Genomic DNA, 27,626 nt, shown 5'->3' on the forward strand with positions numbered 1-27,626 from the left:
ATTGTCCCACATTGTTCAAAGATGGTGTAGGTCAGGCGGATTGGTCATGCTATATTGTCTCACATTGTTTGAAGGTGGTGTAGGTCAGGTGGATTGGTCATGCTAAATTGTCCCATAGTGTCCAAACATGCTTCGACTAGGTGGGTTAGCCATGGGAAACGCAGGGTTACAGGGATAGGGGAGGGGTGTGGATCTGGCTGTTTCCACACTGTAGAGATTGTATGATTCCACGATTCTAATAGAGCTGTTAGATATGTGGTTTCTTATCTATTTTGAGGAAAGCCCTGCATTTTACCTTGAAGCAAGGGCCCCTGTAGGAAATAATTGTATTGAGGAGGTGATTTCCAGTGAAGCCCTTTATTTCCAATAACTGATCATTTGATTGATTTGCCTCAGAGATAAACACTAGTAAAAAGGTCAACAAAAAGGGTAATTAGAGGGGAAGTATATTGTAGGAACGAGTCTAGTTTTGAGCAGAGTTTTAGTTTTAGTTGAGATCATATTTGCTGCAGGAAACATTGCTTTCAAACTGAGTTTGGCTGAACTTCTGTGGAAAACTTTAATAACTGAAGGACTCTCATAAGGTTGAGTTGAAGTTCTGGCATAACTCAGCTGTGAAGAGGGAGAGTGTTAAATGCAGGATTCCAGAGTTAAAGAACATTTGTACAAGAAGGGTTCTGACTCAAGATGATTACACTTATGACACTAGTGATGCCTGTGTCTGTACTAGGAGTTGATAACAAGGGAACAATTGGAGGAAGTTAAAAGGAAGCAACCTTTCGGACCAAGTGTTAATCTTCAAATTTCCATTGTGTGTCTGACTTAAGTTTATTGAAAGTATCTAAGTTAAAAGGAAACAGTGGGAAAATTGAGTTAACAAGTTTCAATTAAAACATGTCTTAGCTGTGCTCATTAGATTTTTAATATCATCCTGTAACTGACAGTTTTGTTATTTTTATTAACGTTGTTTGATTTTTGTTTAGTTAAATGTCTTTGATTTAAACTGTAAACCTTGTGGCTTCGTTCTTTTAGTAAATACTTGGGTTTAGAGATTTTAGAAAAACATTACTGGTTTCTACCTAGATCATAAATAACACCAAAGATTAGAGCCATGATTTGGAGGTGCCAGTGTTGGACTGGGTGGACAAGGTCAGAAGTTACACAATGCTGGATTATGGTCCAACATGTTTATGTAAAATCACAAGCTTTCAGAGCGCTGTCCTTTCATTGAGTGAAGTGTGCAGAAACCTGATGTCTGTGTCGATATGCGTGATCTTCTTGGAGATCCTCTCCACCTTAAGCCGATGGTTTGTGGTGTCAATGGTAGCCAAGATGTGGAAGTGCCAGTGTTGAACGCGGGTGGACAAGGTCAGAAGTCACAGGACACTAGGTCACTTCAGCTGACGATGGAGCAGCACTCCGAAAGCTTGTGATTTCAAATAAGCCCATTGGACTATAACCTGGTGTCGTGTGACTTCTGAAGATTAAAGTTAAGATTAAGGTCAAGTTAACTGAAACATTGAACATAAAATATAATCCATCAATTACTGTTTTATTGATTTTTGTTTCATATCAGTGTTTCCCTTGTCGCCATCTCTTCTGAATCTATTACTCCCTGAGCGGACTGTGTTCCGCTGATTATAATCACACTGCAGTATCTCACTCACATAATCTTTACAGGTGTTGGAGCATTAATAGGGAGTATCATGGGGTTTTTAAACTGTGGGGCATCACTGTATATTAATCAGGAGTGTTGGCTTTGAGGATTATCTTCTTTCCCTGGCCTAACGCAGAGTGTTTGACAAGCAACTGCTGTCAAGCCAAAAGAAGCTAATAATTACATCTTCTCAAAACCTGTATAAGAATTGGGGTGAAACTGTTCACTATGTGCAGAGAGCTGAACAACAACACAGCACAGATTGGAAATCTTTCTGACCTCTATGAGAGCCCAGTCTTGATGAATTACATTGGTATGTAACCCGGGAACACCTCAAAACACAACACAGGTATTTCCAACCTGCACACAATTGCTTCCTGACTCTGGCCTTTGCACATTGCTCACTTTTCCTGTGCCCCTCCCCGCAACCCCCCCCATTGGCAGCAGAACCTTTGGCTCTCCTGGTTGAAAATTCCTGATCCCTTTCTTAAATCTATCCACCTCTGCTGTCGTCTCTGATCCAGTTTCTTGGGACCCCACCTCCACCCAACTCTCCCTTTCCAGTCTGCATTTCCATGTGAAGTGTTTTGGGGATGCTGTTTCTGAGCAAAGGGCACTAATTAAATTAAACTTGTTTCCTTCTGAGTGAGTCCATTCTCTTTGTCTCTATTACAGATTTTCTGGCCACCTCTGAGGAATCTCTTCATCCCAGTCTTTCTAAACTGTTGGTTAGCCAAGTATGTGCTGGAGAACATGATAGTAAGTGACTCTGAGTCATTTATTTTGAATCCTGCTTCCTTTCAAAGACTGCATTAACATTTTTGAATCCCAAGGTAAACCTGCAGTTGCATTTCTAAAAGACGTTCACCAAAAAAACTTTGGTGTCAGGAGCAACTTCAGGATTGCAAAGTTGGCATCATCAAATCTTAAAATAAAACGTCAAATATGAAAACACAGGAAGTTGGTAGTACACAACATTCAATAAGAAAAAAGTCTGGCTAGCAGTTTGGGAGTGGACACTTCATTAGAATCCACCTCCAACCCTGTATTTGAAGTCTGTCTTTCCCTAGAATATATAATTGCTGGAAATGATACAGTAGACCCTGTTACAGGAAGGATGTTATTAAGCTAGAGAGTGATCAGAAGAGATTTACCAGGATGTTGCTGGGAATAGAAGGGCTGAGTTATAAAGAAAGGCTGGGATTATTTTTCACTGGAGGTTAGGAGGCCAAGAGGTGATCTTGTACAGGTTTATAAAATTGTGAAGAGTATAGATAAGGTGAATGGTAGATGTCTTTTCCCGGGGATGGGGGATTTCAAGACAAGGGGGCATATTTTTGAGGTGAGAGAAGAGAGATTTAAAAAAGACATGGGGGCAAATATTTCTCACAGAGGGTAATTTGCTTGTGGATTGAACTTCCTGAGGAAGTGATGGATGTGGGCACAGGTACAACGTTTAAAAGGTACTTAGATAAATCCATGAATAGGAAAGGTTTGGATGGATATGGGCCAGGAGCTATCAGGTGGGACCAGTTTAGTTTGGGATTATGTTCAGCATGGACTAGTTGGGCTGATGGGTCTGTTTCCATGCTGGATCACTTTATAAATCTATGACTGTATAGCTGTTGCCACTTGCTAACCTTTACCTTTCTCAAAATTCTAGCTTGCTAACAGGTCGTCTCCATGAGTTATTTATTAATTCCTGAAGCAATATAACAACGTAGTGTACAAAATCCCATGCAAGGGATGCACAAAACACTACATAGGACAAACAGGAAGACAGCTAACGATCTGCATCCATGAACACCAACTAGCCACGAAACAACATGATGAGCTATCCTTAGTAGCCACACACTCAGATGATAAGCAACATCAGTTCGACTGGGACAACACTACTATTATCGGACAAGCCAAACAGAGAACAGCCAGGGAATTCCTAGAGGCATGGCACTCATCCACAGATTCAATCAACAAGCACATCGACCTGGACCCAATATACCGACCACTGCAGCGGACAGCTGGAACTGACAACCGGAAGCGGCAGAGACAAACCACTACAAATGCCGGAGGAAACATCACAGAAGCACTTCACAGGAGGCTCCCAAGCACTGAGGATGTCACCTAGACAGGGGACGAAACGTCTGCAACACAAATTCCCAGCCCGGCGAACAGAACCACAACAATGAGCACCCGAGCTACAAATTTTCTCCCAAACTTTGAGCAATACAACAGAGCAGAGATGACCAATATTGTAAATATGTCTAAAGAAGGCCATGAGATTGAGACATATAGGATTCTTAGTGGACAATATAGATGGAGAGAGGTTGTCCTTGTGGGAGAATCAAAGGACATGATCTCAGAGTAAGGGCAGTTATGACAGAGATGAGGAGGAGTTCCTTCTCTCATAGGGCAGTGATTCTGTGGAATTCTTTCCCACAGAGAGCTGTTGAAGCTGGGGTGTTAGGTCCAATCAAGGCTGAGACAGACAGAGGTTTAACCAGGAAAGGAATCAAGTGTTATTGGGAAAGGAGAGTTGAAGATTATCAAATCAGATATGATCTCATTAAAAGGCAGAACAGACTGAATGGGCCAAATGGCCTACTTCTGATCCCTTGTCTTATTCCTTTTCCATCAATTAGGTCCAAAGCACCCTCTGTTGACTCTTAGGGTGGTAACCACTTCACATTGGAGGGGAGGAAGGAGTGAGGAGGGATGTTCTGCAGAATTTTACAATGTATTGTAGTGTTCCCTAATCAAAGGCAGATTGAAAAATCACTGTCCTGTGGGTCTCAAGGAAAGAATGTGCTACTGCAGCTCAGAGAGATTGTTATTGTGTTGGAGCTGGCCCGTAATCCATGATTCTCACCGTTAACTTGACGGGTGCCCCGAGAGGCCTGGGCTCCCAGTGTTTCCTGGTACAGTGTCAACTGCCATAAATCCAATGATGTAAAGGTTAGGTCAATTAGCCATGCTGAATTGCCCATACGGATGTGTAGATTAGGTGCATTAGTCAGGGGCAAATATAGATTAGGGGAATGGGTTAGGTGAGTTACTCTTCGGAGGGTCGGTGTGGACTTGATGGGCCGAAGGGTCTGCTTCCACACTGTAGGAATTCTAATTCTAATTCTAAAAAAGTCACAGTTACGCTCACTGTGGTGTGGAAAATCTTCAGGATTGACTCTTAAAGGTTGTGTAACATAACATTGAAACAATTGCTACTCAGGAGGAAGATTATTATTTACATGTTGAAAAACACAGCTCCCGGCAGCAGGCTAGAACTTATTCAGACAGACTTATGGATGACAATTTCTCATTTGTGTTTGGAATCTCTAACGGAAGTTTCTTTCTCTCCAGAATGATTTGCATAGAGCCATTCAGAGGACGCAGTCTGCGATGTTTAACCAAGTCTTAATATTGATTTGTACACTACTCTGTCTTGTGTTTACTGGGTGAGTTCTTTATAAATCATTTAAGTATTTGGATACAATTCTTGATTTATTACTTCCTGAGATTTCCTTTTCATTATGCCTGCTGTCATGAATGTAGTTAGTCATTCAAGTGGGTTACTGAGATCTTAAGAATCCTTCTAACACTTTTAATAGTCAAATGCAGCAATTCCTGCTTCATGGTACTCCCACCAGTGGTGGCACTGTGAGGTGAGTGATGCCAATCTTCCTGCAATCAGCTCAGCTCAAAGAGATTGGACTGATCACTCTGAATGCCAAAATGACAGATAAAATGGTTAAAAAATAAATCCCCAAAGAACTGTGAGATGGTGGAAATCAGAAACAAAAATAGGAATTGCTTTAAAACTCAACAGCTCTGGTATCCCTCCGTGAAGTGGAGGAGCCGGTGTTGGACTGGGATAGAAAAGTTAAAAAATCACACACACCAGATTATATTCCAACAGGTTTATTTGGAAGAACAAGCTTTTGGACTGCTGCTCCTTTGTCAACCACCTGACAAAAGAGCAGCACTCTGAAAGCTAATACTTTCAAACAAACTCACTGGATTATAATCTGTTGTGTGATTTTTTTTAACATCATCTATGAAGAGAGACAGCAGAGTTAGTGTTTCGGGTCCAATGACCCTACCTCATAATGACTACCAGCTCATACACAGATACAGCTGGTAATGTCAGCTGCTTGTGACAGGCTCAGCACATGCACTGCTAACGTCACCATGTTCCATGGGCAGTGATGTCAGCACAAGCGCATACACATCCACTGCCCCATCTTTATTTGACCTTTGTTACAGGGAGCAGCTTAAGGAGACACCTTGTCCATGGTGTCAAGGAAAATTCCCCTAAGATACTGTATGGCCTCCCTTGGTCTTATTGTAGCACTGTTAACCCAGAGACTCAGATAATGTTCTGGAGGGTTCGAATCCCGTCACAGCAGATGGTGGAATTTGAATTCAATAAAAACCTAGAAGTAAGAATCTAATGATGACCATGAATCCATTGTCGATTTCCAGGAAAAAACCCAAGTACTTCACTAATACCCTTTAGGGAAGGAAACTGCCATCCTTACCTGGTCTGGCTTACATGTGACTCCAGACCCACAGCAATGGGGGTGACTCTTAACTGCCCTCTGGGCAATAAGGGATGGATAATAAATGCTGCCTAGCCAGTGATGCTGTCATCCTGTGCATTAATAAAGGAGTCAAAAAAACATTTTAAGGACTGTTCTGGCACAGCGGTAGTGACCTTTCCTCTGAGCTGGAGACTCCAGGTTCATGCTTCAACTGCAATGACGTGTCAGTCATAGAATCCCTACAGTGCAAAAGAGGCCATTTGGTCCATCAAGTCTGCACCAACCCTCCGAAGAGCATCCCACCCAGACCAAGCCTCTGGCCTGATGCACCCTCCCCTACCTCATTTATCATTTACCATGTCACAACATCTCTGAAAGGGTTATTTGGGAAAAAAAAACAATTGTGAATTAGCTATTGACCTCTGAAACTGAACTGCGGGCAACACAGCTTTCAGGGATTTTCATTTAATAAGTAGTGAAGGATTTTATTCCTGTGAAGAAGAATTTGCTCCTGGAAACAGTAATTGACAACCATTTAATTCCAGCTCAGTGCTTAATAGAAATATTTTAGCGCTGCATGTATTTACTTTTTGTGACTTGTATGTGAACAGTTTGCTGATTGTACTATTCTTTTATTTTAAAAAATTAGAAATGTTTGATAAAAGCATCACTGGCAGACCACTCACATAATCAACCATTCTGTTGCCTAGTGGGATATTGAGAAACAAAGCTCCTTGGTTTACTATCACAGACAGAAGGGGCAGAAAGGCCTCTTTCTGCGCAGTGACAATTCTGTGATTCTGTTTCACTCTTCACTTGTGCTGAGTGAGTTGTGAGTCATTGGTAACACATAGGTGTCTGGTTAGTTTGAGTTATGGGGAAAAGTAATGTTTTTCTCCTGGTTGTCATTTCCCAGCCTGTATGCATGCCAGATGAGGATGACATTTTATTAACAATGGAAGAAGCTGGAAATATTCAGTGTTTCTGGCAGCATTGATTCATTGTGGCTATTGAGTGCATGCTGGCTCTCTGTAAAACAATCCAGTCTGTCCCATTGCCCCTGCTCTGTCCCAGTCTGTCTCCCTGCTCTGTCCCAGTCTGTCTCCCTGCTCTGTCCCAGTCTGTCTCACTGACCCTGCTCTGTCCCATTCTGTCCCATCGTCCCTGCTCTGTCCCAGTCTGTCTTGCTGTCCCTGCTCTGTCCCAGTGTGTCTCCCTGCTCTCTCCCAGTCTGTCTCACTGACCCTGCTCTGTTCCATTCTGTCCCACCGTCCCTGCTCTGTCCCACTATCCCTGCTCTGTTCCAGTCTGTATCTCACTGCTCTGTCCCAGTCTGTCCCACTATCCCGCTCTGTCCCAGTCTGTCTCACTGACCCTGCTCTGTCCATTGTCCCTGCTCTGTCCCAGTCTGTGTCTCACTACTCTGTCCTAGTCTGTCCCATTGTCCCTGCTCTGTCCCAGTCTGTCCCACTGTCTCTGCTCTGTCCTAGTCTGTCCCATTGTCCCTGCTCTGTCCCAGTCTGTCCCATTGACCCTGCTCTGTCCCAGTCTGTCCCATTGTCCCTGCTCTGTCCCAGTCTGTCCCACTGTCTCTGCTCTGTCCTAGTCTGTCCCATTGACCCTGCTCTGTCCCAGTCTATCCCATTGTCCCTGCTCTGTCCCAGTCTGTCCCACCATCCCTGCTCTGTCCCACTGTCCCTGCTCTGTCCCAGTGTCCCTGCTCAGTCCCAGTCTGTCCCACTGTCCGTGCTCTGTCCCAGTCTGTCACACTGTCCCTGCTCTGTCCCATTGTCCTGCTCTGTCCCACTCTGTCTCACTGTCCCTGCTCTGCCCATTCTGTCTCTCTGCTCTGTCCCTAGTCTGTCCCAGTCTGTCTCCCTGTTCTGTCCCAGTCTGTCTCCCTGCTCTGTCCCAGTCGGTCTCACTGTCCTTGCTCTGTCCTCAGTTTGTCCCACTGTCCCTGCTCTGTCCCAGTCTGTCTCACTGCCCCTGCTCTGTCCCAGTCTGTCTCACTGCTCTGTCCCAGTCTGTCTCACTGTCCCTCCTCTGTCCCAGTCTGTCGCACTGTCCCTGCTCTGTCCCAGTCTGTCTCACTGTCCCTCCTCTGTCCCAATTTGTCTCCCTGCTCTGTCCCAGTCTGTCCTGCTGTCCCTGCTCTGTCCCAGTCTGTCCCATTGTCCTGCTCTGTCCCAGTCTGTTCCACTGTCCCTGCTCTGTCCCAGTCTGTCTCCCTGATCTGTCCCTAGTCTGTCCCACTGTCCATGCTCTGTCCCAGTCTGTCCCACTGTCCCTGCTCTGTCCCAGACTGTCCCACTATTCCTGCTCTGTCCTAGTCTGTCCCATTGTCCTTGCTCTGTCCCAGTCTGTCTCACTGTCCCTGCTCTGTCCCAGTCTGTCTCACTATCCCTGCTCTGCCCAGTCTGTCCCACTGTCCCTACTCTGTCCCAGTCTGTCCCACTGTTCCTGCCCTGTCCCAGTCTGTCTCACTGCCCCTGCTCTGTCCAGTCTTTCCCACTATCCCTGCTCTGTTCCAGTCTATCTCTCACTGCTCTGTCCCAGTCTGTCTCACTGTCCCTGCTCTGTCCCAGTCTGTCTCACATGCTCTGTCCCAGTCTGTCCCATTGTCCCTGCTCTGTCTCAGTCTGTCTCACTGTCCCTGCTCTGCCTGCTCTGTCTCCCTGCTCTGTCCCAGTCTGTCCTATTGTCCTGCTCTGTCCCAGTCTGTTCCACTGTCCCTGCTCTGTCTCCTTGCTCTGTCCCTAGTCTGTCTCACTGTCCCTGCTCTGTCCCAGTCTGTCTCACTGTCCCTGCTCTGTCCCAGTCTGTCTCCCTGCTCTGTCCCTAGTCTGTCTCACTGTGCCTGCTCTGTCCCAGTCTATCTCACATGCTCTGTCCCAGTCTGTCCTGCTGTCCCTACTCTGTCCCAGTCTGTCTCACTGTCCCTGCTCTGTCCCGTTCTGCCCCATCGTCCCTGCTCTGTCCCATTCTGTTTCACTGTCCCTGCTCTGTCCCAGGAGCCCTGTGAGTTTATTTCCCTCAAGTTCCCATCCAGTTTCATTTTGTAATCATCAATCACCTGCTGTTCTGCTAACCTAGTAGGCAGTGAGATTCAGGTAATTATTGCTCACTGCATAGAAAAATGTTCTTCCTCAGATTCCCAAACCCCCTGTACCTCTTGCCCTAAGTCTTACATTGGTGTCTTCCTAGTCCTTGGATCATGGGAGCGTTTTTTTAAAATTGACTTTAAAATTGGCAAAATCGTCTGTCAAGGAGCACAACACCACTTGAGTAAGTGAATATTCTCACAGAAATTCCTCATTCCCAAAACCATTGTGGTCAACTTCCTTGCTGTATAATACAGTTAATACCTGAAAGGATCAACTGATACCACAAGACAGCCCTACCAACATGATTTAAGAATTGTTCCTGCAAGCAATGAGTAGCGTTACAAAGTGTTCTCCAAGAGTTGTGTCGTGTATGCTAACAAAATCTTCAGTGAATGCTTTTAGTGTTAACAGCATGTAGCTAACGCAGTAATGTGTCGGGCGAGCCTGACATCTTACAAGTGACAATTATTTATCTTAGATGCAATGAGGCTAGCTACTCTGTGATTGTAATAAACATATTTACTGGTGTCATGAAGACTGAGCCTATCACAGGGCGGTACAGTGACTCAGTGGTTAGTACCAGGTATGATTTCAGTCTCGGGCAACCGTCTGTGTGGAGTTTGCACGTTCACCCCCACTATGCGTGGTTTCCTCCAGCTGCTCGGGTTTCCTCCCGCAGTCCAAAGGTCTGCGTTAGGTGGATTGGCTGTGCAAAATTGCCTGTAGTAACATGAATGTGCAGGCTGTGTGGAGTAGTCGTGGGAAATGCTAGGGAACAGGGATGGAATGGGTCTGCTCTTTGAAGGGTTCGTGTAGATGTGATGGATTGAATGACCTGCTTCCATGCTGTAGGGATTCTATGTTTCTGCCAAATATATTGTTTGGGTATCTTTCCCCTAATTGGTATCAGAGTTCAACTTACCCAAGAGGAAGAATTGGTGGCAGATAATCTATCCTTTTTATGTTGGCACCCAGGACGATAAAATTTTTCTGTACCCTGTCCAAGATCCTCATGCCCATCCTTCCTGTAGTATGGCAACCAGAACTGGACACAATACCCCAGCAGTGGGCTAACCAGGATCTATAGTGAGAGAGGGAGAGAGAGTCAGCATTTCAACTCAATGACTTTTCATCAAAGTTCTTTCATGGAGAGGCGATTGGTTATTAGCTGTATTTCATCCCCCCCAAATTCTGCCTGTACACCCAGAATTCTCCTTCATAACTCAAATTCACAGCATCTACAGTAATTAGCTTTTTTGAAAATAAAATTTGGCTTGGTTGTAATACCTTTCAATACCTCTCCATCAATGTCAGCAAAATGTAGGAGTTGGTCATTGACTTCAGGAAGTGGAGTGGAGGGCACGCCCCTGTCTGCATCAATGGTACTGAGATGGAGATGATCGAGAGTATCAAGTTCTTGGGGTGATGTCCTAGTCCACCCATGATGACACTACGATCAAGAAAATCCAGCAATGCTTCTACATCCTCAGGAAGCTAAGGAAATCTGATATGTCCCTAAAGCCACTTGCCAATTTTCAAAGAGGCACAAGAGAAAGCATCCTAGCCATTTGCATCACAGTCTGGAATGGCAACTCCTCTTACCAAGACCGCAAGGAGCTACAGGGAGTTGCGAACATAGCCCAGTCAATCACACAAACCAGCCTTCCATCCATTGACTTCATCTTCACTTGCTGATGCATTGTGAAAAGCAACCACCATCATCAAAGCCCCCTCCCAACCTGGTTAAACACTCTTCCACCCTCTTCCATCAGGAAGAAGGTATAAAACTTTGAATACACAGATGATTCAAGAACAGGTTCTTCCCCCATTGTTATCAGGCTTTTGAAAGGACCTCTGAAGTAAAAATCTCTCTGCACCTTCTTGGCAGCTATAACACTGTATGCTGCACTCTGTTCTATTACTCTGAAGTACTTGTATAGCATGATCTGCGTGTAAAGCACATAAGACAACACTTGCTCCCAACGTCCAACTACAAACAATAGAAAAGACCACTTGTTTGATTATGTTGTTTACCTGTGGTCTAACTAAAGACTAGTATTCACTGAATTACTCTACTGTTTATTTATTGAGTTGTTCATGGGATGTGGATGCCGCTGACAGGGCCAGAATTTATTGTTCATCGTAGATTGCCTAGAGAGCAGTTAAAAGTCAATCTCATTGCTGTGGGTCTAGAGTCATACACAGGCCAGACTGAGTAAGGATGGTAGATTTCCCAGAAAAGGGCTATAGGGGAGCGGACGGATTCTTAACAACAACTGACAGTCGTCGCCATTAGATCAGTGTTTCATTTTTACTGCATTCAGATTTCACCATCTGTCACAGTGGGATTCGAACCCATACCATCAAAACATTCACTTCAGGTTCTGCATCACCAGTGCAATGACGTTACCACTACATCACCACTCATTAGAAAACACTAATCATTTTTTTTCCTTTAAGTATGAGATTCTTGCTGCCTGTGTGGATAAGAGTGGGGGCTGTAGAGAGGATGAGCAAACTGAGCAGAGCACCGTGATACAGGGAGCCATTGAAGGGGGATGGTGGAAAGAGAAATGTAGTTGTCATCGGTGGTAGCATATTCAGAGAATGGAAACCATTCTCTTTGACCAGGATTAAGAGTCCCAAAGACTGTGTCGCCTACCCAGTGCCTGGATTCAGGATAGCTCATCTGGGCTACAGAGGAACTTGGAGTGGAAGGGGAAAGATCCATTTGTTATGGTCCATGTGGGTACCAACGATACAGATAGGAAGAGGCAAGAGTTACCACTGAGGGAATATAAGCAGCTAAGTGTTAACTTGAAAAACAGAACCAAAACGCTAATAATGTCAGCTGACTACCTTAACCACGAGCAAAATGGCACAGGGCCAACAAGATTAAAGAAGTAAACTTGCTGATCAAAAATTAATGTGTAAAAAATGGGTTAGAATTCATGGGCTATCGGGTGGAAAGGAAGGAGGGAGCTGTTAGAATGGAATGGGATCTACCTGAATCATACTGACACCAGAGACCTGGCAAATCATAAAATTTGGATAGCGCTTCAAACTAAATGGTGGGGGGAAGGAGATATTCACTTGCATGGAAAATTATGGAAAAGTTTAAAGAGGAAAGGGGCTCAGGAGAGGCTATTAAAGTTTCCAGATAAGTAATTGAACAGAGAGTAAGGAAAAGCTCAGGAATCTAACTTCAGACAAAGCAAATGAGGGGACAGCCACGGGAAGGGGGGTCAGTCAATGCAGAACTGAGGGTGTTGTAGTTAATAACACACTATAAAGGAAATGAGGTAAATGAGCCTGTAGCACTGATTGAATTTGGTAGGTATGATGTTGTGGGTATCATAGAAACATGGTTGCAAGGGGGATCTGGGCTTGGATTTAAATATCCAAGGCCACACATACTATTGAAAGGACAGACAGACAGGCAGAGGGATCAGGGTTGCTGTGTTAATGAGAAATTAAATTAAATAGATAGCAGGAAGGCGTTGAATCTGTGCTGAGGAACTGCAAAAGGGAAAAACTCCTGACAGGAGTTATTTAAAGGCCTCCCTCAGAATATGGGGAAGAAAATAAATCCGGAGGTAGAAAAGACAAGTAAGAAAGGCACTATTACAATAACTATGGGGGATTCAATATGCAGGTGAACTGGGAAAAACAGGTTGGCAGCAGATCTCAAGAAATGAAATCCATGGAATATCTACTAGATGGTCTTTTGGAGCAGCTTGTGGTAGAGCCCACTAGGGAACAGGCAATTCTGGATTTGGTGAGGTGTAATGAAGCAGACTTGAATAGGGAGCTTCAGGTGAAGGAACCCCTAGGACAAAGTTAAAAATCTCACAACACCAGGTTATAGTACGACAGGTTTATTCGGAAGCTTGAGCTGGTGCTTCCAGGTGAAGCTATTGGACTATAATCTGGTGTTGTGTGATTTTTAACTTTGGAGAAAGTGAAAACTGCAAATGCTGGAGATCAGAGTCGAGAGTGGGGTACTGGAAAAGCACAGCAGGTCAGGCAGCATCTGAGGAGCAAGAGAATCGATGTTTTGGGCAAAAGCCCTTTCCTGATGAAGGGATTATGCTCAAGATGTCAATTCTCCTGCTCCTCAGATGCTGGTTGACCTGCTGTGCTTTTCCAGAACCACACTCTCCAGTCTGATTTTTAACTTTGTCCACCCTAGTCCAACCCTGACACCGCCAAGACGTGGGGGCCCCTAGGGGGCAGTGACCATTAAATGATAGAACTCACCCTGCAGTTTGAGAGAGAAAAGCTGGAATCAGATGTAACGGTGTTACAATTGAGTAAAGATAACTTCAAAGACATGATTAGGGAGCTGGCCTAAGTTGGTTGGAAGGGGATCCGAGCAGGGAAGATGGGGGAGCAGCAAGGGCAGGAATTTCTATGGATAATTTGGGAGGCACAGCACTGATTTATCTCAAGAAAGAAGAAACATACTAAGGGAGGAAAGGGCAACCACAGCTGACAAGGGCAATCAGGACCAGCAAAGGAGGAAAAGCACACAATGTGGTGAAGATTAGTAAAAAGCCAGAGGACTGGGAAGCCTTTTAAACCAGTAGGGGAAAAAACAATAAGGTGTGGCAGAAGAGAAGATGAAATATGAGAGTAATCCATCAGGTAATATAAACGAAGATTTCAAATATTTTTAGATATCAAAAAAGCAAGAGTGGACATTGAACCACTGGAAAATGAGGCTGGAGAGGTAGTATAGAGTCATGTAGTCAGACAACACTGAAACAGATCCTTTGGTCCAACCCATCCGTACTGACCAAGTTTCACAAACTAAGCTTATCGCATTTGCCTGCATTTGGCCCACAATGCTCTAATCCTTTTCTATTAATGTACCAGTCCAAATGTCTTTTAAATGTTATTGGACCTGTGTCTATTACTTCCTTTGTGCAGACCACTCTATGTGTGAAAATGTTGCCCTTCTAAATCTGTCTCCACTCACCTTAAAAATATGCCTCTAGAGTCATCGAGTTATCCAGCACAGAAACAGCCCTCTGTTCACGCTGACCAGATATCCTATATTAATCTAATCACACTCGCTAGCACTTGGTCCATATCCCTCTAAACCCTTCCTATTCATATCCCCATCCAGATGCCTTTTAAATGTTGGACTTGCACCAACCTCCACCACTTCCTCTGGCAGTCCGTTCCATACATGCACCACTTTCTGCGTGAGAAAGTTGCCCCTCAGGTCCCTTTTGAATCTTTCTCCTCTCACCTTAAGCCTGTGCCCTTTAGTTTTGGACTCCCCTGCCCTGAAAAGGAATAAAGACATAGTGTAAGAACTCGTTGGGTACTTTGCATCAATTTTCACAGTGGAAGACATCAGTGGCATACCCCAGAACTTCAAGAGAGTCAGGGGACAGACGTGAGTGTAGTGGCCATCATTAATGAGAAGATGCTGAGGAAGCTGCATGGTGTAAAGGTGGATAAATCACCTGGACCAGACAGGTTACCACCCAGCCCACCCTGCCCCCCCCCCCCCTTCAGAATTGAGATGAGGAGGAATTTCTTCAGCCAGAGGGTGGGAACTCTGTGGAACTCATTGCCACGGGAGGCTGTGGAGGCAAGTCATTTATGACCGAGATAGGTTCTTGATGAGTAAGGGGATCAAAGGTTATGGGGAGAAGGCAGGAGAATGGGGTTGAGAAACATATCCGCCATGATTGAATAGTGGAACAGACTCAATGGGGCAAATGGCTGAATTCTGCTCCTATATCTTACAGTCTTATGAACTACTCACTGGATTGATAATGCAGACAATGTTTATGCCAATTTACCTGACAGTGGTTTTATCATCTCGTTGATTCTAAAATCCCACTGCAGTACTAACCAAGGAGTCAATCAAAGCCTTTCATTCCAGTATGAGCTTTGAGGTCACTTCAATTAATGTATTCCCATGTAATACTAATTTCACGCTCAATTGATCAATCATTTAAAGCAGAGCAATGTACACTAACAGCAAATTATCAACAAATGAAATATTTATAATTCCTCTGTGAGTCAGAGAAGCTTGGAATGTTATGAGCAGGAGCAGAGCAGATTAATTCCATTGGCACTAACTTGCTGTTACAAAAATGAATGTACAACTGGGAATGCAGAGCAGCCCAGCACAATATATACAAAGTCTCCTGCTTTAATATATTTCCAAATGCAGTAAAGAATTGCTGGTTATTACAAACATGTTGCAATTATGCCACATTGACTTCAAAGCAACCACCTTATCAGTGAGGAAATCTCAGCTCTTTCTACTCTGCCTCCTCCACAGTTGTTAGTGTTTTGTCAGATGAATTGGGAAAATGTTCAGGAGAGTTCTCCAGGGGCCGACAGTGAGCACTGACCAGTGTTTGCTGACATCCACCTCCTCCCCTCACCCCTCCCTTGCCCCCCCCAACGCCATCCCCCCCTTTCAAAAAAAGTTGCCTGTGTGAGCCATGGGTCAATGATGTTCCTTTGACACTGACGCAGCACAAATCAAAGCCAATTTGCTACTGGCCTTGCAATGGGGAGTCCACATAATCTGCATAGCTTCCAGGCTGAGAGCTAGCTCTCATACCTGCTTAAAGACAAAATCTCACCGATGCTGGGATTCTGAAACAAATGCAGGAACGCTGGAGAAGCTCTGGCAGCATCCATGGAGAGAGAAACACAGTCACCATTTCCAGTCTGGTATGACTCTTCTTTCGAAAGAACTTCGGAACTTTGATGAAGAATCATTCCAGACTCGAAACATTAAAGCTGTTTCTCTCTTCACAAAATGATACGTGACATGTTGAGATTCTCTTGCATTGTCCAGTATCTTCTTGTTTTATTGAAGTCTGTCTTCAATGGAAAACAGCAAACAACAATAACATATATTTGTATAGCACCTTTCACATTACAAAACATCCTCATGCACTTTGAAACCAAAATATGAGGCTAAGATATGAGGTCAGATAACCAGCTGCTTGGTGAAGTAAGTAGATGTTAAGGAGTGACTCAAAGAGATGGAGAGAATACTCCAGAGTTTGAGACCTCAGCAGCTAAAACCGTGGCCACCAATGGTGTGAGTAAAATTAGGGATACACAAGGCCAGGATTAGAGATGTCTAGAGATATCTGAGGGTTATATAGCTGGAAGAGTTTACAGAGATAGGGATGGAGAGGTTTGAAGACAAGGTTGAGAATCTTAAAGTCAGAATTTGGTTTCACTTGGACCTAATGTGGTTGGCCAGCACTAGGGTGTTAGTTGAACAAGACCTGCTGTGAGTTAAAACGTGCCCACAAAGGCTTTGGTTGATCTATAGGATACAAGAGATTCCTGATGAAGGGCTTTTGCCTGAGACGTTGATTCTCCTGCTTCTCGGATGCCTCCTGACCTGCTGTGCTTTTCCAGTACCACAGTCTCAACTCTAATCTCCAGCAGCTGCAGTCCTCACTTTCATCTGCAGAATGTGAGACAACTCAGGAGAGCATTGGATTAGTCAAATCTTGAGGTAATGAAAATGGAGACATTCAGAAGATCAGGCAGCATCTATGGAGATGGTAGTTCATGGATTGTGTTTTCCCATGGGTTTTGGGTTTCTGTGTCAGGAACTAAAAAGGGTCCTGAGACAGTACTAAGCAGAAGCAAGACCAACTCAACAATCACCCAAGGAAAGGTTTCCTAATCAGCTGTCCCCAGTCTTGCCATCCAAATCAACCCAACTTGAAATGTATCCAATGATCTTTTGCTGATTAGAAACGCAAAGGACAAAATTGTGATTGATATTATTTGGGTGATATGGGTGTGATTTAGGAACTAACATATACTCTTAACATGCTGGGTATTAATACTAATCAGAAACTTAATTAGGCCATTTACACAAATATGTTGATCCTACAGAGGGGCGAGAGGCTGGAAATTCAGCAGAAAGTGACTCACCATCAGCCATCATCCACAACACACATGTCAGGGCTCTGATGAATAGTGTCCGCTTCCCTGGTTGGATACAGCCCCCATAACACTGAGCAAGGTTGAAGTCATTCAAGGCAAAGCAGCTAGCTTGATTGCCACCCCATCCCCCAACTTCAACACTGATCCCCTCCACCACCAGAGCACAGTGGCAGCAGTGTGTACAACCTACAAGGTGCACTTCCTCAATTCCTCAAGACTCCTTTGACAGCACTCTTCTAAGCTGCGACAACTAGAAGGACAGCAGATACAGGAGAACCAGCACTTGCAAGTTCCCTTCCAAGCCGCTCACCATTCTGACATGGGACTGTTGCTTTGTCCCAAAAATCTTTGAATTCCCTTCCTTACAGCATTGTAGATGTAGTTACACCACACAGAGTGCAATGCTTCAAGAGGGTGGCACACCACTGCTTTCTCAAGGGCAGTTAAAATGCAGCTAGAGACTGCCAGAGGTGACCATATTCTGTGAAAGAATAATTTTGAAATGTTTGTTTCGTGGTCAAACTCCAGAATGTTAGATGGTATTGTATCACCACCTCTTACGCACTGCTCCTGGTGGGCAGTTTTATCGATATCGATGAAAGCAATAATGGGACGGAAAACCAATTAGACACAAGCTATTTTTTGCTGCATACCCCAATAAACATTTCTGTCATATTGCGTCAGAAAAACGACTGTGTTTCTTTGTACATGATTTGATGACAGTGTTGAAAATGCCACATCCATTTGTAGAGCACTTCCTCTCCCTGCAGGAGCAAGAATGCTCGATTAAGAGCTAAGGTAGATATTGGCTGCAGTACTTTATATCTGATGACTCATATTGCACTGCTGTCAATGTTACAGTCACTGTGAAAGGAATGCCATGGGAAGTCTACATCAGATGTTTGTAACACAGCCCGAACTAAAGTGTTTATACAATCCATCTGATGGTAAGACCTGCACCTCTCCCTTGTATTACACATTAGGATTATTACTTCTTGATTCAAAAGTGAGCATGATGGGGAAAGAGGGGAAGAATGTTATTTGAAATTTGAACTTTAATTGGAACTTTTGCCATTCATGAATTTAGACGGGGATGTGAGGAAATTTTTTAATGAGGATGATAGGAATCTGGAATTCACTGGCTGTAAGGGTGGGAGAGGCAGAAACCCTCATCATATTTAACAAGTATTTAGATGTGTCATTGCGATGCCAGGGCATATAACACTATCAAGCCAAGGGCTGGATAATGGGATAAAATAGGTAGGTGATTGTTTTTGACCAGTGCAGATTTGATGGGCTGAAGGGCCTTTCTCTGCCCTGTATTTCTCTATGACCCTAACCCCTGCCAAGCTGGAAATGTAATTGTAAAGAAGTTTATCACATCAGCAACAGATGGGTCTCTAGTTTGTCACACAGTGGAGGTCCCTGCATTAATATCACCTCGCACCTGCAACCCTCGACCTTTGCTGTTATTCCCAGAGTTTGTAGAGCCTGTGAATTTCTGTGCCAGAGAAAGAGTTGAGGCCAAACCATTGAACATTTTCAAGAAGTGCATTACAGTTCTTGGGACGAAAGGAATCAAAGGATATTGGGAGTAAATGGGAACAGTGTACTGAGACAGATAGTGGAGTGGGCTTGATGGGCTGAATGGCCTACACCTGTTCCTATATTCTGCGTTTCCCCTTGTATCCCCAGCCTGGTATCCCACCTATAACCACAGGACAGAGCCTTTTGAGAGAGAAAGAGGAGGGGAGCATTGGAGACAGAAAGGGAGAGGAGTTGAGGAAGCTGGGATAGGAAGCATGAGGAAGAGAAGAGCAGTGAGGTGGAGTGGAGTGATATGAGGACATGGAAAGAAGTCGCAAGGATAGATATGGAGAGAGCAATGTAAGGAGGCAGTGAGGGAAACTGGTGAGAGCTCATGATTCATGATGGTGATGGGCATGGGGGTGTTAACTGTATCATTCCAGAATTTCCAGATACCCATCTTTGAAAGAGGAGAGATAAGGGCTTATTAATGAAGAAAGGTTGAACAAGCCTGTTTGATGGAGTTTGGCAGAATGGGAGCTGATCTTATTGAAATACAATGTGTGTGAGAAGATTTGTAGCTCAGGTGCTCATTGTTGTGGTTCTGTTCACTGAGCTGGGAATTTGTGTTGCAGATGTTTCGTCCCCTGTCTAGGTGACATCCTCAGTGCTTGGGAGCCTCCTGTGAAGCACTTCTGTGATCTTTCCTCCGGCATTTATAGTGGTTTGAATCTGCCGCTTCTGGTTGTCAGTTCCAGCTGTCCGCTGCAGTAGCCGGTATATTGGGTCCAGGTCCAGATACCAACACCTACCAAAAGAGGGAGTTTGACCCCACCCCACACCTCACCAATAGGATAAACAACACACTGAGGAACCTGCAAAAAAACGGACAGATAACCAGGTTTGACCTACAGAGAATGAAACCTGAAAGCAACAACACCCCCAGATTCTATGGACTACCTAAAGTGCACAAACCAGACATCCCACTCAGACCCATAGTATCACTACCAGGGACACCATCACACAAACTGGCTAAAGAACTACAGCAGAAGCTGAAACACCTGATCAGCGGATCCAGACACTCTATACAGTCAACACAGGAATTCTTGGACAGCATCAGAAATATACACATAGACAAGGAAGAAACCATGGTCTCATTCGATGTAATGGCACTGTTCACCTCTATCGACAAAACCCTAGCCAGAGAAACAATAGCCAACCTGCTGGACATACAGAACAGACAACAGGACGTTGAACCTATCAACAAAGACTGCATACTTAAAGTACTGGACCTGTGCCTCACAACACACTTCACATTCAACAGTCAAATATATGAACAAATCAACAGCACACCCATGGGCTCACCCATCTCTGGACTCATAGCGGAAGCTGTAATGCAAAGATTAGAACAAACAGTCGATTCAACCCAAACTATGGGTCAGATATGTGGATGACACCTTTGTAATCATTAAAAACACAGAAATAGAGAACACACACCAGATCATGAACACCACACTCACAGGAATCCGATTCACTAGAGAGGAAGAAAAGGACAACCAACTCCCATTCCCAGATGTGATGGTACAGAGAACACCGAACGGAGAATTCACCACAAAGGTATCCAGGAAAGCCACACACACAGACTAAGTTCTGAACTACGAAAGCAACCACCCCAACACACACAAACGAAGTTGCATCAAGACACTGTTCAAAAGGGCCACAACACACTGCAGTACACCAGAACTGCAAAAAGAGGAAGAAGAATATCTATACAATGTATTCGCCAAAAACGGATACCCACGCAATTTCATCAACAGATGCCTAAGGGAAAGACAACGGAACGTGGACATGCCGCAACCCAAAGGACTAGCCACACTCCCATACATCAGGAGCATTTCCGAACTGACAGCCAGACTGCTGCGACCACTAGGACTCATAACAGCACACAAACCAACAGCCACTCTCAGACAACAACTCACTAGGACAAAAGACCCGATACCCAGCATGAGCAAAACCAACGTAGTGTACAAAATCCCATGCAAGAACTGCAGAAAACACTACATAGGACAAACAGGAAGACAGCTAATGATCCATATCCATGAACACCAACTAGCCACGAAATGACACGACCAGCTATGCTTAGTCGCCACACACCCAGATGACAGGCAACATGAGTTCGACTGGGACAACACTACTATTGTAGGACAAGCCAAACAGAGAACAGCCAGGGAATTCCTAGAGGCATGGCACTCATCCACAGATTCAATCAATAAGCACATCGACCTGGACCCAATATACCAGCCACTGCAACAGACAGCTGGAACTGACAACTAGAAGCAGCAGAGACAAATCACTATAAATGCCGGAGGAAACATCACAGAAGCGCTTCACAGGAGGCTCCCAAGCACTGAGGATGAAATACAATCCTGAGGGGTCTCATTAGAATGGATGTTTTTTAAAAATGTATTCACTAATAGGACATTGGCATCACTGGCTGGCCCGACCTGCCTTTGAGAAGGTGGTGGTGAGCTACCTTCTTGAACCGCTGCAGTCCTGTAGGTTGTCTCACAATGTCCTGAGGGCAGGAAGTCCTGGATTTTGACCCAGCGACTCTGAAGGAACGGCAGTATATTATATTTCCAAGTCAGGATGGTGAGTTTCTTGGAGGGGAACTTGCAGGTGGTGGTGTTCCCATTTTTCTGTTGTCATTGTCCTTCTAGATGGAAGTGGTCATGGGTTTGGAAGGTGCTGCCTGAGCAATCTTGATAAAGTTCTGCAGCGCATCTTGTAGATATTACATTCTGCTGCTACTGAGCATCGGTGTTAGAGGGAGTGGATCGTTTATGGACGTGGTCCAATCGAACAGGCTGCTTTGTCCAGGATGGTGTGAAGCTTCTTAAGTGTTGTTGGGGCTGCATCCATCCAGGCAACTGGGGAGTATTCCATCACACTGGGAGGATGCTACCTCTTCTGAGGGAGACCAGAGCGATGTGGTGTCCCTTTTAAGATAGAGATGAGGAGAATTTTATTTCTGTCAGAGGGTCTCTGTGCCTGAGGAATTCTCTTGCCCAGAGGGCAGTGGAGATTGCTTCTTTACATTACTGAGGTCTGGGTTAAATGGATTTTGGTTGTCAACTGAGTCAAGGAGTTATCAACTGGAGACAGGAGAGTGAAGTGGAGAGCACGGCCAAATCAATCCTGATCTTACTGAATGGACGGTCAGACTTGGAAACTAGAATCTGCTGCTAAGTTCTACGTCCTTATGTACAACAACATATCCTAGCCCAAAAATAGACAAGTGACAGTTCTCATTACAGATTTGAAGCATATTCCCAAGTGTTGTGCAATTTATAAATTGATAAAATAGCTTTTTAAATAGCAGTTGTAATATACATGTTTCGATCTAACCCCACCCTTGTCAAGGACCATTAGAAATTCCTGTCAGAATAAGTGAATGCAATTTTCAGAACAATGTATAGGTAAGAATAGATTAGTCACTTCAGCATCAGCTGAGAAGCTATAATTACTCCATCCTATTTATTACGAGTCGTATTTGAGACTTGATCTGCGCTAATTTAAGTCAGAATTATAGATTTTATTCAGAAACTTCAAAGTTTATCGAACACGTTAAGAATTCACTGAACAATTAAAAGAGAAAAATTAATTGCCAGGTTTTGTTTGAGAGGAGGGTGCACTCTTAGACTCAGCCATGTACAGCTACGTTTTAACTTTTTGTTATCTAAACAGTTGCTCTAAGTATAAGTGATTAACTGTTGGCCAAGGTAACTGGGCGTGTGAAACTCAGAATAACTGAAGAAATAGAGTTCATGTTCTTATCAGTAAGAACAGAAATAAATGGAGGAAGGGCTGAGATGGATGATAGATTAGAGTGGGTGAAATCAATGCGTAAATCAGATATATGAGAGGAAAATAAAGTGAGGAACTCAATTTGTATTTAGAGAAACAGAAAAATTAAACAAAAGAAATTAAGGAGAGAAAACTAATTTAAAAACTGACATTTTTAAAATCTCTATAAAATTCTCAACTTGAGGGAATGAGATAACGGAATATGAATTGTTCACTTTCAGGGTCAGGGGAGATAAGCAAGAGATAAGATATAAGTAATTATTAGACTTAATTCTCTGACATGGGTTCACTGGGTATTTAATTCGTGACTGCAGCTATTTCACGAAGCATCCAGGGAAGTTCAGAGCAAGATGTCATCTTCGAGAATCTCACTGGGAAGCTGCATAACTGGCCCCAAAGATTTAGGAGCATCTTTCCTACTTCACAAATTGTTGGTTGAAGTTAGATCTAAATAATGACATGCCTCAATCATTTTTAAGCAAATTTTGCTATTAAAAAATCCTAATAAGACACTTCTTTTGTTTAGATTGAACTACTGCAGCTTATTCCATTTTATTCCAATTATAGGGGTACAGCACCTTTCGCATCCTCAGCACCACCCAAACCATTTTACAGTTTGTGAGATACTTTTGATGCTCTCTTGTAATAATGAGACGTGACAGCAGTAAACTTGCACAATGTGATGCTGACCAACGTTATGATTCCAGACTAGAGCACTGAATTTAGGTTAAGTTCTGGCTCTGAGCCTGTAACTTTATAAAAAGTTGCCAAAGTGTAAGATCCCAGATACTTACGAAGAAAATAATGCCACAAGTTTCCCTGGTTTTGAACAAACAATGATAATCTTTACGATGCAAAGTTAGCACACTATACACTTCGCACAGAAATGGAATCAGTAATGTATGTAGATGTTACATTATAACATCCAATTACAATTAACCTGAGGTAATTACGGTAACAAAAAGAAAGTGCATATCAAATAGCAAATATGATCAAGACAGATTCTGCAGATTCCTCACAATGCCTGAGAGTGGTTTTGGACATTGTAGGTCACTAAATCTCATTAAAACTTTGCAAGGAATTCCAATTCTTCACTATTGAAGACTTGGCTTTGGTTCCTCAAAACGCTATTCTATTGTGGACCAGCTCAGTAATTGCACAGATTCTGACAGCTCACTCTCTCAGTTGGGATTGTAATCCCCTGGATTCTGGAGACTCCGTCACCTACTGACAGCTAACTGCACCAAGATGGTACTGCCTCTGTGCTTCTCTGAACTCCAGTCTTACTCAGTTGCAAATTCTGCTGTGGGCTTTCCTTACTCTCGCTCCCAGTTTCACTGAACTTGTTAACTGCACAGACTTTTATCTGATTCTTCAAAGCTCCGATGGCTTTTCCTGAGCCCTAACCCCAATCCCTAGCTGCACTTTATTGGATTTGTGTATTTCTCAGGAGCACATGTGTCTGCTACAGCAGGACCTTTTTGAGGTGGAATTTCCACTTCCTTCTCCTAAGTGCCTGGCTGCCCAACCGCATGAAGTGAGCCTCCATTTGGACTGCCTCCATTTAACAGACTGTTAACCTATAAACCATTCTGACTGTCCATTGAACTGTTTTGATTAACCTATTGCAAACTCAACAAACCTTGTTTCTCAGTAATATTGGATGTGACTACTATAAACAGAAACATTCGGGGTCGACGTGACTTATTTCTCTTCCCTTCCCTACTCTTGCCTTATCTTCTATTTTCTTCAATTTTCATATTTCTGGTGGGATCCTAACAGGAATGACGTCCTATCTGATGGGGGTTGGAAGATTCTGGATATGGTTGTGCTGACCTTGGGAGCATATAACAGCGGTTCAAAGCCACCTTCAGGAAAGTTGAAGAGGAGGGCCATTTATTTTAACTGTTGAGGTTCCGTTTAACCAAACTGCAATCACTTTGTAGCAGGTGCAGGACAAACAATGCTCAATTGTAAGTGATTTCCTCCAATTGTAACAGCAGTAACTTGGTGATATCCTTTATGTTCTGGTAACAATGACTGGGAGCGAGATATCTGACATAATATCGTCTCAGCTCTCTAAGCTAAAACAAAAATAAAATGTCTGCACCTGCAATAAAAGTATAAAACTCATCTCTACGCACCTATAGATTGAAGATATTCAAATTCTGCATTTGCAACTGAGCTATTTCTTCTCAAGTTCACACATTTGTCCTTACTAAGGTGAGGGAAATTCTGCTGAAAGACAGAATCCTTATGCCCTCTTTATGTAGTAGCAAACAATGCTATTTTGGATACAATAGAATCAACAAATTATTAGGCATGTATTTTTGCAGTGGTTCATGACTGGAGTGATCACCTTAACACTTGAATTTCCAGTCATTGGTCATTCTGTTGTGATTCTGTTCGCCGAGCTGGAAGTTTTTGTTGCAAACGTTTCGTCCCCTGGCTAGGCGACATCATCAGTGCTCTGGAGCCTCCTGCGAAGCGCTTCTTTGATGTTTCTTCCGGTATTTATAGTGGTCTGTCCTTGCCGCTTCCGGGTGTCAGTTTCAGCTGTCCGCTGCAGTGGTTGGTATATTGGGTCCAGGGCGATGTGTTTGTTGATGGAGTTTGTGGATGAATGCCATGCCTCTAGGAATTCCCTGGCTGTTCTCTGTCTGGCTTGCCCTATGATAGTAGTGTTTTCCCAGTCGAAAGCGGAAGCGGCAAGGACAGACCACTATAAATACCGGAAGAAACATCAAAGAAGCACTTCGCAGGAGGCTCCAGAGCACTGATGATGTCGCCTAGCCAGGGGATGAAACGTTTGCAACAAAAACTTCCAGCTCAGCGAACAGAACCACAACAACGAGCACCCGAGCTACAAATCTTTGCACAAACATTGGTCATTCTTCTAAAGCAGAGCACACAATCCTAGAAGACAGTGAAGTCTGAAGATGCTGGAGATCAGGGTTGAGAGTGTGTTGCTGGAAAAGCTAAAACCAGTCACAATTTTAAAATATAGGATGATGGAAGATGGAATCTTGATTTGTGCAGGGTTACTGAAGCATTATCTACATATCCTCAATTTTTTTTTAATTCATTCACGGGATGAGGGCATGACTGGCCAGGCAGCATTTATTGCCCATCCATAATCTCCCAGGGGGCAGTTAAGAGTCAACCACATTGCTGTGGGTCTGGAGTCACATGTAGGCCAAACCAGGAAAGGAAAGCAGTTTCCTTCCCTGAAGGCCTAAGTGTACCAGATGGGTTCACGGTCGTCATTAGATTCTTAATCCCAGATTTTTATTGAATTCAAGTTTCACTGTTGGCCATAGTGGAATTGAACCTGGGTCCCCCGAACAATACCTGGATCTCTGGAATAACAGCCCAGAGAATAATACCACTAGGCCATCATCTCTCCTAATTGTAATATATAAGGTAAAGTAACCATAGTCCCATGCTCTCATTCAAGAAAGAATCAGTGGTTTAATCCAAGGGTCACTGTGCCCAAGGTGAGGGATGAGGACAAGGTGGGATTTCCATCGTGACCTGAGCCAGTGCAGGAATTAAACCACACTTTTCAGATCACTCTGTATCACGAACCAGCAGCCCAGCCAACTGAGCTACCCAATCCCTAGGTGTGCTGGTTATTGTTTTGTAAAATGTATTTGAAATGCGTTCTCTTGAGATTATGGGATAGTGGCAATGAAAGTTGTTTATTTTATGTGAGTGTGCACAATATGTTTTGTATAACTGTGTCAAACAATTTTCTGTTCGCAATATGGAACTAAACTTGAATGACATGACAGTTGTCGGGTCACTTACGATCAAACTGAATCTAAAGCTAGTTGCTTTCTGTCACAAGCTGCTGACTGCTGGAGAAATCAAAAAGGGATGATCAACTTATTGGGATTGTATGATAAATTCCCCCAATAGTCAGAAAGAAATTGAGAAACAAATTTGTAAAGAGATCTCAGCTATCTGTAATAATAATAGGATAGTTATGATAGGGGATTTTAACTTTCCAAACTTAGACTGGGACTGCCATAATGTTAAAGGTTTAGATGGAGAGGAATTCGTTAAGTGTGTACAAGAAAATTTTCTGATTCAGTATTCACCAGAGAAGGTGCAAAGTTTGACCTACTCTTGGGAAATAAGGCAGGGCAGGTGACTGAGGGTCAATGGGGGAGCACTTTGGGGCCAGCGACCATAATTCTATTAAGATTTAAAATAATGATGGAAAAGGATAGACCAGATCTAAAAGTTGAAGTTCTAAATTGGAGGAAGGCCAATTGTGATGGTATTAGGCAAGAACTTTCAAAAGCTGATTGGCGGCAGGTAAAGGGATGGCTGGAAAATGGGAAGCCTTCAGAAATGAGATAACGAGAATCCAGAGAAAGTATATTCCTTTTATGGCGAAAGGAAAGGCTAGTAGGTATAGGGAATGCTGGTAGGTATAGGGAATTCTGGAAGACTAAAGAAATTGAGGTTTGGTTTAAAAAAAAATGAAGTATATGTAAGGTATAGGCAGGATAGATCAAGTGAATCCTTCGAAGAGCATAAAGGCAGTAGGAGTATACTTAAGAGAGAAATCAGGAGGGCACAAAGGGGACATGAGATAGCTTTGGCAAATAGAGTTGAGGAGAACCTAAAGGGCTTTTACAAATGCATTAAGGACAAGAGAGTAACTAGGGAGAGAATAGGGCCCCTCAAAGATCAGCAGATTCCTGAAGAAGGGCTCATGCCCGAAACGTCAATTCTCCAGTTCCTCGGATGCTGCCTGACCTGCTGCGCTTTTCCAGCAACACATTTTCAGCTTATACACTTAATGGTAAGGTCCAAGGGAGTGTTGCTGAACTAAGAGACCTTGGAGTGCAGGTTCATAGCTCCTTGAAAGTGGAGTCGCAGGTAGATAGGATAGTGAAGAAAGCGTTTGATATGTTTTCCTTTATTGGTCAGAGTATTGAGTACAGGAGTTGGGAGGTCATGTTGCGG

The 27,626-nt window shown here is 43.7% G+C and overlaps 1 protein-coding gene across 2 annotated transcripts in view; it reads left to right on the plus strand.

The window, feature by feature from the left end:
- Window positions 1-27,626, plus strand: part of LOC132825911 (potassium channel subfamily T member 1-like) — a 428,710-nt gene that overhangs the window by 269,844 nt on the left and 131,240 nt on the right. For both annotated transcript variants that reach the window (XM_060841534.1, XM_060841535.1), the window contains 2 exons: window positions 2,333-2,416; window positions 5,012-5,106. In XM_060841534.1, coding sequence (XP_060697517.1) covers window positions 2,333-2,416; window positions 5,012-5,106 — 179 coding nt within the window. The remainder of the gene's footprint in view (window positions 1-2,332; window positions 2,417-5,011; window positions 5,107-27,626) is intronic.

Source organism: Hemiscyllium ocellatum, chromosome 21, assembly GCF_020745735.1.
Source record: "Hemiscyllium ocellatum isolate sHemOce1 chromosome 21, sHemOce1.pat.X.cur, whole genome shotgun sequence".
Taxonomy (NCBI): Eukaryota; Metazoa; Chordata; class Chondrichthyes; order Orectolobiformes; family Hemiscylliidae; genus Hemiscyllium; species Hemiscyllium ocellatum.